Source organism: Mirounga leonina, unplaced genomic scaffold (assembly GCF_011800145.1).
Source record: "Mirounga leonina isolate KUSES-001 unplaced genomic scaffold, KU_Mleo_1.0 Mir_115, whole genome shotgun sequence".
Classification (NCBI taxonomy): Eukaryota; Metazoa; Chordata; class Mammalia; order Carnivora; family Phocidae; genus Mirounga; species Mirounga leonina.
In genome coordinates, this window is record NW_023270268.1 from 99159012 (window position 1) to 99172763 (window position 13752).

A 13752-nucleotide genomic window follows, 5' to 3' on the forward strand; every position below is an offset into this window, starting at 1 on the left:
TCTTGCTGAAAACATCATGGGTAGCATGAATAAAACTGAGTAATAGTTAAATTAATCGAACTGGCAAAGTAGTTGTTTATCTCTAAGTATTGCACATTTTGAGGTATAAATTTCCACAATTTGCTTAGGTCCAGCCTATTTTTAAGATCTAAAAAGGAGAAGGCTAAATAATTTTAGGTTGGAGAGCGACTTTAAAGTCACTGTCCATCTTTACAAACTAATAAAAATGTTCTGGTTAAACGAAATTTCCATGAAGGTATTTTTAAAAATTAAGAAAAAAAAGGTCAATAAGGAAAAGATGTAAGAATATCTGAATATTAAATATTCAAACTAACAAGTCTGACATAGAATTAGTCACAGGGAGAAAGTTAAAATAAAATGCATGACATGTTTAAAAAGCAAATGTTATTGTTTACTTACACTGTATATCTAATATGAAAGAATATCGGATGTCCTTTTCCAAGGCTGGATGTTTTACAACACAGGTAATCCGCCTTCCTCTAGCAAATCTGGTTGGAAACAGCTTGTACTGGCTGACAACTGTTGCCGTTTCATTTGGAAAAGAAGTTGTAGTGGATTCCATTTCACCAAGATCACCTTCCCAGTCAATATGTGCAACTGGTTTTCCAGTGGCTGCGATACAGATGGCTGCTACCGTTTCATTTCCTCCATCAATTAAAGAATCTGGCCCTTTTATCAGGCTCACAGTGGGCTCAACTGTTCAAATTTTAAAAAATAATTAGTCACATTTCAAAGAAGAATATATTTACATCTTTCCAAGCCGTATCTAGCCATATTTCATAAACTTAGAGGCAAATGCATATAAAATCTACACATACGCTTTTAAGTAATGCCAACATCAGCTGGATTCTTGGAAGAGAAGATCATGAGCCAAGACAAACAAGAAGCTCAGCAAGACTTGAAACCCTTAAAGAAGGTTCTCCCTAGGAGAGATACGATTTTTCTTTATAGGGACCAATGAGTTTGCCCCAAAGTTAGTATATGAAAAATTCCTGTAAATTGGATAATTTTCATTATGAGATTTTAAATATTACTCTGAAAGGGGAAAAGATGTAGTTTTAAGACACAGTGCTTCATTTTGCAGCAAAAATGCTTATAGAAAATATAAATTAAGTTACCAGTATGGAACCTACACTGTTAAAATGTAATGTCAATAATAGTTACATTTATTAGAATGTGTATCCCATTATCTTATTCTAGTATAAGAAAGGTCCTTAGCAAGTGAAAGTAACCTTAATGTTTAGACCTTTCAATCTACTTTCCATATATCCTACCTATCTCTTCCTATTTTCCAGCAAATTTCATGTGCTTCTTTCTACATAAATTCCTCAGTCTCACCTCATAAATTGTCTCAAGCCTACAGTTTATTCTGTATATTAAGTTTTTATCTCAATAACTTATTTACTTCCAAAATTTCCAAACGGTTTTCAATGCCATCTGTTCTTGATTTGTGTCTAACTATTTATGTTTCATAATCTACTCGAGATACTAATATTTTCCTTATGTATTTCCTTATGTATTGTATAAGATGTATTACTGTAAAATAACAAAGGGGAAAGTACATACAACACATGTAATGAATACTTTATATTGTAAACAACACACATCTTAATGAAAAACATTAGTACCTTCCAGGTCACTCAACATGCTTCTTGATCTTAACACCTACCTGCCCTAGTTTGAAATCATTATACTGACTTTGGAAATAAATTTTTGCTTACTTTCCATGACAGGTCTACAAGCAACAACTACGAAGCTAAACAACAATGGCATTTTACCTGTTTCTGAACTTTACATGAATGGTATTGAACTATATGCATTTTTCTTTGACTCAACTTTGTGCTCCTGAGATTAATTTATTTGAGAATAATCAGACTTAATTTATTATTTTGGAATTCGGGGTTCTTTTTACTTTTAATTTTTAAATCATTTAAATTTCCACGCAATTCTATAAATTATCAACTGCTATACAGTTTATTTACCATTGGACATTGGTGCTATTTCCTGTTGAGTATAAACAATTTTACAAGAAACGTTCTCATTGGTGTATCGTGGTATATTTGTACAGGTGTTTCTCTAGTTTGTCCCTTGGAGTGGAATTGCTACTACTCTTTAATTTCAACTTTACGAGATAATGCCAAAAAGCTTTCCAAAGTAACAATTTACTCCCAATCTTAGAGATCCTATCAGTTCAGACACTCACCACAGTTGATACTGTCTGACTTCTCAATGTCTGTCCACCTTATATATAATGGCGTATTGTCGAGACTGTATTTTTTAATTTCTCATATTATGAATGAGGTTAAAGGTCTTTCCATGTTTAGGCCATTTGGAATTTCTTCTGCAAAATGCCTATTAAAGCCAACTGCTTTTTTTTATTGATTTGGAAGGAGAGCCCTTTTTTAAATGACATGTGGTAAAAATATCCTCTCTACCAGTTTAGGGCTTATCTTTTTGCCCAATGGTGTGTTTTGATGAGCAGAAGTTTTTAATTCAAATGTACTAAAATTGATCAGTTTTTAATTTCTTTTATTGTTAACTGCTTTTATACACTAAAAATTACTTCGCTACTTTAAGGCCAATTACTATGTGATTTTTTTATAGTTTCCTGCAGAAATTCTATAGATTGACTTATCTCTTCAAATGTTAAATGATGCTGTTTAATAGTCTGTATCTGATAATTCCAACATCCTATATCTTTGCATGTCTGTTCCTGTTGTCTTATTTGTGCTGGCTGCTCCTTGTGAGGTCTTCTTTACTTGTATACCTGCCGATTCAAGGAGACTATATGCCTGTGTTTGAATAACTAAGGTAGAAATAATGTGAGGTCTAGAATAAAGATACTTTTCCTCTAGAAAAGATCTGAGTTTTCTTCTGCCAAACTCCTGAAATCACTAACCAGTCCAGGATCTCCTGAATTTAAGATCAAACCACTTAGGTCATTATAAACCTGTAAGTCTATAAGAAGACTGGTTTATTTCTAGTTTCCTACTATTCCGAAAATGTAAGCCTTTGGATACCAGGTGAATAAGAGAAGAGTTATTAGACATCCCCCATCTTGAGCAGAACTACACTTAGAAATTTGTCTCTGTCTTCTCAAGGCTTTCAAAATCGCAGCTTAGCATCTCAGGTGTTTCTTCTCAATTATCAAAAGTCCTCAGGTTGAATGCAACTTTCAGTGCTAGGCTTATTTCTGTTTTTACCTACTCCTAGATTTTGATCTACTTGTATTTCTCACTATGTTCTTACTTCCTTGAAGCTTTCGATGGTATTTTATATTTCACTCCCATGGGAGAGTTGGTCTGAACAACTTATGCCATCATTAATAGAAACTTTTAAAGTCAATTTTAAGTTACGTTATTTGTTTCTTCTGGAGGGAATCAATCTGGTTGTAGACTTTATTTGCTTTCTAAAGTTACTTTTCTCATATATTTCAGTATTTTAGTTAACTTCTCTATAACCTTCCCTGTCTAGCAGTTTTGCTGTTGCTTCCTCTTAAGATGCTACCAGTGCCGTGTACTTGAATGGAGGGAACATGGTTTTCCCAGCCCTGTGTGAACACCAGGATTGTTACTTAGATCTAATGCTTTCTGCTGGTTCTTTCCCCAAGCCTCAAAAGTTTCCTCTCCCATGGACACAGATCAGTACTAACCCAAAGACTTCAGAGGGCCCTTCTGTAGATCTCTAAAACACACACTCTCTGATGCTCTCTGCTTTCCAGTATTTCTGCTCCACGAATTCTAATCACCTGTCCTCCCTGAATTCCAGTATGTCTCTTTTACTCCCTGACACCATCATTCTCTGCTTCAAATCCTTGTCACTGAGCCTGGAAATTGCCTAAGGAGGAAGCTAGAACATTATAGCGACTCACCTTGTTTGTTTTCCTTCTTTCAGGGATCATAATCCTACACTGCTTATTGTCCCATGACTAAAAACTGTTTCTTATTTGCCTGGTTTCTTGTTCTTAGAGAGAGGGTAAATCCAGTCCCTGTATTCGATCATCCACAGCAAGGGAAGTCTATTTTTTTTAAATTATGTTCAGTTAGCCAACATATAGTGGAAGTCTATATTTTTACTGCAAAAGCAGTATTTCTAAAAATTGGGAAAATGGGGAAAAATTACCCACAATGACAATATCCTAATGCAGTTATTATCATTTTCTTGGCATATCTACAATTTTTTGGGTCTTCTCCTCAGGCAGCAACACTTCTCTTAACCATAATTTTAACAACTATAAAGTATCCCATCAAGAGAAGTAAGCAATTGCAAAACAACTGTTCTACTGTGGGGCATTTGTTGCTAAATTTTCCCAAAGCTTTTTTGTTATATCACATTCCCTTAATTTGGTTTCTATTAATACCACTCCACTGAAACTCTAATGTTACCATGTAATCTACAGGCTTAATATTTTTGTTTGCCATTCTCTTTGACTAATTTGGTAGAAATTCAAACTTTGACACAGTTCTTCACATTCAGTTCCAAAAGAATTAAGTACTAATGCCTTAAGGTACCTGTTCTAAGTAATGAATTGTCATCTGGGCTGTACATTTAGAATACGAGCTGTGCACCATTCTTAGGAAAACTGAAAAAATGGTTATTCAAATCATGTTCTATAAGGCTTAATACTCACTGTGGAAAAAAAACGGCTAGAATAATCTTAAAACTTTTATCTTCTCCTGTTACAAGTCGTATTATTTTGCCTGAGTTTTTCTCAAAGCTCTCGTTGAGCTCTTCATCTCTATTTCTTCTAACCTTTGCACTAATAAATACTGGGTTCTGGGCCTTCAATTACCGTTTGCATCTCCCTTAGAAATTTTTATCTGATACACACTACTATCTACATGATCTCTAATTTTCTTCAATTTTGATACAAGGCCTGACTCCACAGTTTCTAACCACCTGCCTGGTGTTGTCTACCTATATATCCTCAAACTCAATAAAGCAAATGCCTCCCAATCTTAGCCTCCCAGTCCCAACACCTGGTTTTCATTCAGACACGTCCATGGGAATTAATAACACAATTTACTCAATCACCAAGGTTCAAAACCTGTTTATGTTCAAACCTCCTTTGTTTCTTGTATCCAATCAGTTACGAAGTCTTGACAGCTATTCCTTTGTAATAGCTCCCTTCTTCCCTTAAGTGGCGGAAATCAGAAAATTAATTTCAAGCTTTCATGGCCACATGACTGAGGGATTATGATTTTAGGACTTCATTTCAATCCATCAAAAACACCAGACTAATCTTCATAAATCACAACTTTTATCACATTACTCCCTGAATCTCATCTACTACGACTTAAATATCCCTCCAAGCAAGGTGAGAAGGTGATCAAAGCAGTGTTTCTCAAACTTTATTCTGCATACAACTCACTTAGAAATCCTGCTAAAATGTAGACTTATCATTCAGTAAGTTTGGGAGGAGCCTGAAATTCTGTATTTCTAACAAACTCCCAAGTGCTGCCAATGCTGCTGGTTCAGCAACCACACTTCACATAGCAAAAGTCTGAGGGTAAAAGACCTTACCTTACACCTTACACCAACTTGGCATTTCTTAGTAATACAAAGCTCAAATTCCCTATCATAACATTCAAGTTACTTTAATGCAGTCCTATTCAACCTTTCTAGCCTTCAATTCTGGTACTTTATATAAATCCTCTGAACAATCAACAAATTATTCAGTGGTTCCATTAATGAGGGTTCTCAACAATGAGCGATCTCTCCCCTCCTCTTCCAGAGGACACTTGGCAATGTCTGGAGACATTCTAAGCTGTCATAACTGCTACTAGCATCTGGTGGGTAGAGGTCATGGATGCTACCAAACAGTCTACAATGGACATGACAGCTCACTACAACAAAGAATTCCAGCCCAAAATGTCAACAATGCTGACGCTAAAAAGAACTCTGCCCTAATGTATGTTGTTTTCTGCCTCCCTGCACTGGCTCATTTATTCTCCCTATACTTACTTCCCTTTTGCTTACCCCAAACCTACCCAAAATTCAAGGACTTTTGTAGACTACTAAGTTTCACCAATCCATTCCTACACCCTACTTAAATAACACTTAAATGGTGTATGACTGCTAAATACTAGGAACTCTTGTAGGCCTGAGAGAGATACAGTTAAATTTTGAAGTACAGAGTTGCAGTCCACCATGTGTTTATAATGGAGAAAACACACAACAAACAGTATGGTAACTGCAGCAATAGCTAAGTTCAAGATACAATGGCAAAAGAGCCAAAAAAGAAAAAAGAAAAAAAAAAACAAACATCAAACTGCAAGTGGGTATATATTTCAACAATGGCTTCTAAAAGGCTGTGGTTTGATAAATAGCAGTTAAATACAAGAATGTAGGAAGAGAGACAGGAAGAAAAAGAAAGCAATCCAAGAAGAAAGAAAAACACATGTAAAACATAAACAGGTATTACCAGAACTACAAATAGTTCATCATGATTATTAAATTTGTGTTATTAGGAAAAGTGGAGCAAGAGATGAAATACATGAAGCTAGAGACGTAGGCATGGGTAAAATCATGAGTAGTCTTGTACTATAAACAGTCTTAAGTTTTAAACCACTGAGTACTGTATTAATTTAGGGGGAATTACTAAAATTTATGGCAAAAAAAGCCTTTATTCCCATGGGTTCCCTCTTCTACACACAAACTATTATTTTCTAGCCAATGAACTTCTTTTGTGACCTTTTTTACCCTGATGGCCTGCACTTGATTTTTCAGATATTTATTTTATGCCTTGCCTTCTCATCAAAATGTTTCTCAAAAGTATCAATTTCATAAACATGAGTTATATTTTCCCACAGCTGTTCGGGCAGTGTCATAAACATATGAAGTCCTCAAATATTTAATTTTATTTCTAAATAGTATCTTTCAACATGAAAAAATATCTGACAGAGCTGGACGAAACGGCTCTCCTGCATGTCAGAGACCCTGAAATGATGCCTTTAAATCTTAGGGGCTGTGAACTTGTTCACTGCTCGGGAAGCAGAAACTAAGACCAAGTGAGGAGCACAAAGGGCTTTTTACTGGAGTGTAACTCCCAGGAGGAGAGTGAAGGAGGGTTAGGGAGGGGAGCTATCAGCAGATCCAACCAAGTCCCCAACAGACAAACAGGTAGATGCAGAGCAGAGTGCCCATTAAAGGAGTCCTACTGTGAGTGGAAATGGCTAAGGTTGCTATTAATCCTTACTCTATTATTCTAAAAGTACAAGCCAGTATTTCCAAATTGGTATACCTTTCACTGCAAGTGGCTATCTTAATGCTGATAAGCTCATTTTAAATTCCACCATAAATTCTAACTGTTATCAGATAGGAAAAAGCAGAAGATTACTCATTATGAGCAATGGCCCAAGATTTAAACAGCTATGAAATGCACAGTAGCAGAAATAAAATTTCATTTCAGAAACAAACATGAAGTTTATCAATGGCTCTAAAACAACTCATTTAAATAAATGGAAAAGGTTATTTAAAAAGGAAGGTTTGGAATTTTGAGAAAGAATACTGAAAATCTCAAAAACACTGAGCACTTAGTATTATAAATAAAAAACAGTATTTCATGAAGAAACTAAAATAACTAAGAACCACATAGCATTATATAGATAGGTAGGTAGATACAAAATTTTGTTTAAATTGAGACAGCCGAGAATCACAGAATTTTAAGACAAAACTTGAAAAATCACATTTGAATTATTTCAAATCTAGATTTATATATATCCAATTACTTTAAAATCTTGAAAAAACTTTTCCTATAATCCTTGCCACTACCACCAAAATATACAATTCAAGCATACCTACCTAATACAGTTACAGTCGTAGAGGACTGAGCATTTCCAAGCGGGAATGTAACAGCTTTGCATATGTATTTTCCAGAATCAGAGAATCCTATGTTATGTAGAGTAATTGTCGCATCATTAAGTGAATAGTTTTTAAATAAGACTCTTCCCTGATACTCTCCTTGAACAGAGAATCCATACTGAGGATGATGAACTGCAACAGTCTGTGAACTTTTGCCATGGATCTTCTCCCATGAAATTTGTGTTATAGTTTCATTTACTTCAATTAAACACTTCAGTGAAACATTCTTTCCCCATACTGCTGTGACATGTGGCTCCACAATAATTGGCCCAGCTAAGGCACCTATGGGGGAAAAAATAGTTGTTAAAATAGAAAGAAGTTATACTAACATATATCATTCTCCCTCCCTTCTTCTTTCCCTCTGTCCCTCCCACAAGCCCTTCTATAGGTGCTCACCTGCGTGTCCATGCACATTCACATACACACATACATTTATGACTAAATAATAGGAAGGACTCAAAAGAGGCAGATGTTCCCAGGGCTGAATGTTAGACCCAAAGAGTGACTCTCAGATAAATCAAATACCTGCCAATATGTGTCGCAGTGGAAAAAGCACTAGATTGGACCAAGAATAAGCTTGGAAGGAGATTATTCCCCAGTCAAGCCTCCAGATGAGATCCCAGCCCTGACACCTTGACTGCAGTCTTGTGAAAGACTCTTAGGCAAAGAAACCAGCTGAGCCATGCATGAATTTCTGACACAAAGAGGGATAATAAATGCATGTCGTTTTAAAGCCACTGAACTTTAGGGTAATTTATTACTTCACAGTAGATCACTAATACATGAAGGATCTGTCAAACCAAATATAATACTAAAGTATCTTCTGGAGGGTTCCTCTATCAAGAAGCTCTATAAAAAACTTCATTTAAGACAGACCAACTACCAGAAAGCATTAATTTAAAAAACATTTATGTAAATGTGAAATCAATTTTTTTTACCCTATTTCGTGGATGAAGAAAAAAATCCCACAAGCAAAAGTTAAAATGAAATGACATCAAACTTCTCCCCTGTAATACTGACTTCCTTGGGTCAAATCTAAATTATTTTAGGACAAATAAGACTAATATTTATGAATACTAAAGTCAAGCAAGATGCTGCTCAGTGACAAGTATATTGGAACATATATATAAGCCCTTGGAGAGTGTATGACTCACATGTCTCCTGACAAAATAAATATTCAAATTCAGAAGTAAATCAATATAAACACTCAAACATGGAAACTGTAAAAACAATACATTGTATAAATATCATCTTTGAAATTTAAAGTTATGTCTTATTAATATTCTTAAATACAAAAATGTAGAGGGTATCACTTTAAAAATAACCAAGAAAAATGTGTTTAAACATGTTCAAGGAGATCTAAACAACAACAAAAACTTTACAAATTATTATTTCCACCAGCCCTTTTTGGGAGAAAAAAACCATAAATGTATAAGTAAAATATAAAGAAATAGACAAACTATACCATCCAAATTGTAAATGAATTAAAAAATAGTAAGTAAACAAACAAGAGAGCAAACTGTACCATCTAGGAAATGACTGAAGATGTATTACAAAAAAGGATAACACAATAAAAAAAATAAAAATAAAAAAATAAATTACCATAAAAACAAAACAAAACAAAAAAGGATAGACAATTCACACTGACTATACTTAACAGTTATGGAAGAAAAAGGTTTTTTTAACCATTGTCCCAAAAAAGTATCAAGTCCTCAAAATTTACCATTGTGTTCTATCATGCTTTCAAGTGTAGATAATTACTAAGCTTTTAAAATTAATCCAAGACATATACATTTTATAAGTACTGTAATGTATTTTAGCAAGCTATCATAAGCCTAGTACTAAACCAAAAATATACAAAGGACAATTTATGAATATTAAAATTTTCACATATTATGAAATAATACCCAGCTTTGTGTTTAAAGAAAAAGACACAATGACAAAGTAGGATATTCCAAGATTGTAAGGATATTTTTAAACTATTTATCACACTGAAAGCTCACATTGACTTTCTCATTTGATGCTGAAAAGGCATTTTATAAAGTTTAGCATTCATTATCTGATTTTTTAGAAAACTCTAACAACTGAGAAAAGAAGGATTCTTAATAATAAAGTAGATTATTTTCAAATCAGTGGCCATCACCACAACACTAAAATAGAAAAAGGGGGCATTGCTATTAAAAAAAGATCAAGACAAAATGGTGCAGTATCATTATCACTGTTCAACTGACAATGGAAATTCCAGTGCAATGAGGTAAAAAAAAAAAGAAAGAAAGAAAGAAAGAAACAGGGAAGGTAAAGCATTAGAAAGGAACAGACAGAATTATTATTTGAAAAACCTATTACCTGAAAAATCTAAAAAGGCCAAGTAAAGGGCTATTAGAACAAATAATATGGGTGCATATAAAACATGCAAAATATATCCAAAATATATAATCAGCATGTTAGGATAGGTGATAACCTTTACAAATTTATTATAGAGAAGACAATATTTGTAAAACATTAATATTTCAAATGCCCATGAATAAAGTTGTAAAGAACTATAAACCTGAGCAACTGACTTGAATAAATGTAAGATATGTCATTTTCCTATAGGAAAACTTAATACTATTTAGACATCATATCGCCCCATATCACACAAATTTCAAAGCAACTGCAGTGAAATCTCTGATAAAAATTCTTGAAACTAGACTAGTGACAACAGCTAAGAAATATTTCAAAAACAACAATGGCCCAGTAGGAGGGAGGGGAAATGCTAAAATAAAAATAATAAAAAGCTTACTATTAGTATCTGAAAACAATTTAAAGTACACAAACTGACCTATACACACACACACACACACACACAAATATTGATATACAACAAAGTATTTTGTATGAGTGGGGAAATAGCAAATTAGTCAAGATGCTGAAAGGACAAGAGCTAAATACTTGGAAATAGATCCCCGCTCCACACTAAGCGTGCGCGCGTGTGCGCACACACGCACACACACACACACAAGGACTGAAGATCAAAATGTAAAAAACAGGCACATATGCCTGCACATATACTGACAATAACTTTGTATATTCTGGCAAATAACGTTAGTTACTCCTAGAGAGTGCGATACTGAGGATTAAGGAAAGAACTTTCAGTTTTTACTTTGTGTTCCTCTTTGATGTCAAAATCATTTATAAGTAATGTTCATAATAAAAGCAAATTAAAAATAAAAATAAACAGAATTAAATCCGTCTCAGGTAGAAATGGAAAAGAGATAGGATAAGGTGTTATGGACTGAGTATTTGCACTTCCCCAAATTTTTATATTACAGCCCTAATCTCTAAAGTGATAATGTCTATAGATGGGGCCCTTGTGTGGTAATCAGGTTTATGAGGTCATGAGGGTAGAGCCCCTATGGTGACATTAGTGTTCATATGAGAAAAGGAAGAAAGACAAGCTCTCTCTCTTTCTACCATGTGAGGACAAAGCAAGAAGGTGGCTATCTACAAGTCAAGAAGCGGGTCCTCACCCGGAACTGAATCTGCTCACACCTTGATCTTGGACTGCTCAGCCTCCAAAACTGTGCGAAATAAGTATCTGTTGTTTAAGCCACCCAGTCCATAGTGCTTTGTTACAGCAATCTGATCTAAGACATTAAGTATCAAAATAACCTGGGAGGGATAGTGCTAAATCCTAACTCCTTACAACTGGTAAGAAGTATGGCCTAGTGAGCCACCATTACTGAAGGGGGAAGTATTGGGAGAAAGGAAAAAGAAAAAATGAATCCACTGACTCAAAAACATATTTACATTATTTAAATACACTCTACAGGGCGCCTGGGTGGCTCAGTTGGTTAAGCGACTGCCTTCGGCTCGGGTCATGATCCTGGAGTCCGGGATCGAGTCCCGCATAGGGCTCTCTGCTCGGCAGGGAGTCTGCTTCTCCCTCTGACCCTCCTCCCTCTCATGCTCTCTGTCTCTCATTCTCCCTCTCAAATAAATAAATAAAATCTTAAAAAAAAAAATTAAATACACTCTACAATATTTAAATAGGGAAAGCCACTCTCAGCATAAAAGAAAAGATAGAAAAACCACCTAGAAAAGGGTTGATAGATTTGACCAGGAAAACTGACCCCCTAGTAAAGAGCTTGAGTAGATTAAAAAAACTACAAATGGCTATTTTTTAGTAAGTGTTTAATTTTACTCATAAGTATTAACATAACTATCAGGTTTTACTTTTTCATCTTTTGTTTTAATATCTAGGAGATAATGAGTAATTTTTACTTTCCAATTTTTCTACAAAATTATTCTGGGTAGTTTTTGCAAAAGTAAACTTTGGCACAATTTTCTGTTGTTTCAATCCTTAAAGCTCTGAGCAAGTTTTGATAATTTGGCTCTCCCTTAGATTCCATGAGCTTCTAATAATGTATCTCCCTTTTTGTGTTTTAGTCAGCCAAAGTGAGTTTCTGTTGCCTGTAAACAAGTGTATAATACATTTCCAATCCTAGACAAAACCCAAAAGTTAAAAACCACTTCTAAGTAAGATTTTCCCCCATGGAATCTTAAAACTGTGGAGAAACAGATTCTCCACCATGGTTCTTAGACCAAAGTCACTATTCGAATGCCTCAAGGTCTCCCAAACACTGAGACTACCCCTTTCCCCCACTTCCCCATATTAAGTGGAGTTTGACAGGAGAGCAGAAGTGTATCCTGGAGAAACATAAATGTTAGTTTCTAAAGACCTAAATTATTTGAAGTTTTGTTTTTTTTTTTTTAAGATTTTATTTATTTATTTGACAGAGAGAGAGAGATAGCGAGAGCAGGAACACAAGCAGGGGGAGTGGGAGAGGGAGAAGCAGGCTTCCCGCGGAGCAGGGAGCCCGATGCGGGACTTCATCCCAGGACCCTGGGATCATGACCTGAACCGAAGGCAGACGCTTAACGACTGAGCCACCCATGCACCCCTGAAGCAAGTACTTCATTAAGAGTGATATAAGTCTAGAATATAAAGAGGCTAAGGAACAGCAAAGACTTGAACTTTTCATATCTGGCAAGACCCTACCTGACATTGTCAGAAGGTGTTCCTGGCTACTATACACTCTAGAGGCCAAAGAAAAACATTCCATTTGTACCATTAACTAATTAATTGACCTTATCATCCTTTCAGAGAGAAAGAGAGAGAAATGAGTGTTTTCTTCCTACTTGTAGCTCCCATGAAAACACTAGAACCATGAAAATAAAACTGTCTGGATTTTTCATGTATATTTGAACAGTCAGTCAGGTTTTAGAGCGTACAGAGAACACAAATCATTTGAAAATATTCAAAAGGAATTGTGACAGAAAAATAAAATGTAATGATTCGTGTATGATAACTTCTATGGGTTATTTAAAAACAAAAACAAAATGATTGACATTCATATTAGAGATCACATTGAAGTGTCTGAAATGCAAGTATAAAGTGACAACAGTTCACTTTCCTACCTCTCCCACTACCAACAATGAACCAAAAAGTAATAGAAGTTATCACAAATCTATCTTTAATACTACCTTTTTTGGTACTTTGTTATTATTTTTTAACCATATCTCATTTTCAAACTATGGAAACGGCAGGCATCTTGGACATTTTAGGTCCCAGGATCTTTCAAATGTTACGATCTACAAAATAGGTATATGCAAATATTCTACAAATCAAACTTTACTGTACTCTATGTCCAAATACAAATAAAACCTCCAAAAATCTCTAAGGTATGGACCCTTTCAGACTCCTCAAATTTAGACTAATTTTTAAAGCAACAACTGTAGTAGTATACATTTTCAAGAAACGAGCAAAATCACAGTGTCTAGGTATTCTCAATTTCGGCATACTTAAATTTTAGATGAATCAGATTT

At 34.8% G+C, this 13752-nt stretch overlaps 1 protein-coding gene across 3 annotated transcripts in view; it reads right to left on the reverse strand.

The window, feature by feature from the left end:
- The window catches only part of NECTIN3 (nectin cell adhesion molecule 3), a 135271-nt gene that overhangs the window by 84996 nt on the left and 36523 nt on the right, over positions 1-13752 (reverse strand). For all 3 annotated transcript variants that reach the window (XM_035000208.1, XM_035000207.1, XM_035000206.1), the window contains exons 2-3: positions 7825-8166; positions 421-717 (exon numbers count right to left, since the gene is read on the reverse strand). In XM_035000208.1, coding sequence (XP_034856099.1) covers positions 421-717; positions 7825-8166 — 639 coding nt within the window. The remainder of the gene's footprint in view (positions 1-420; positions 718-7824; positions 8167-13752) is intronic.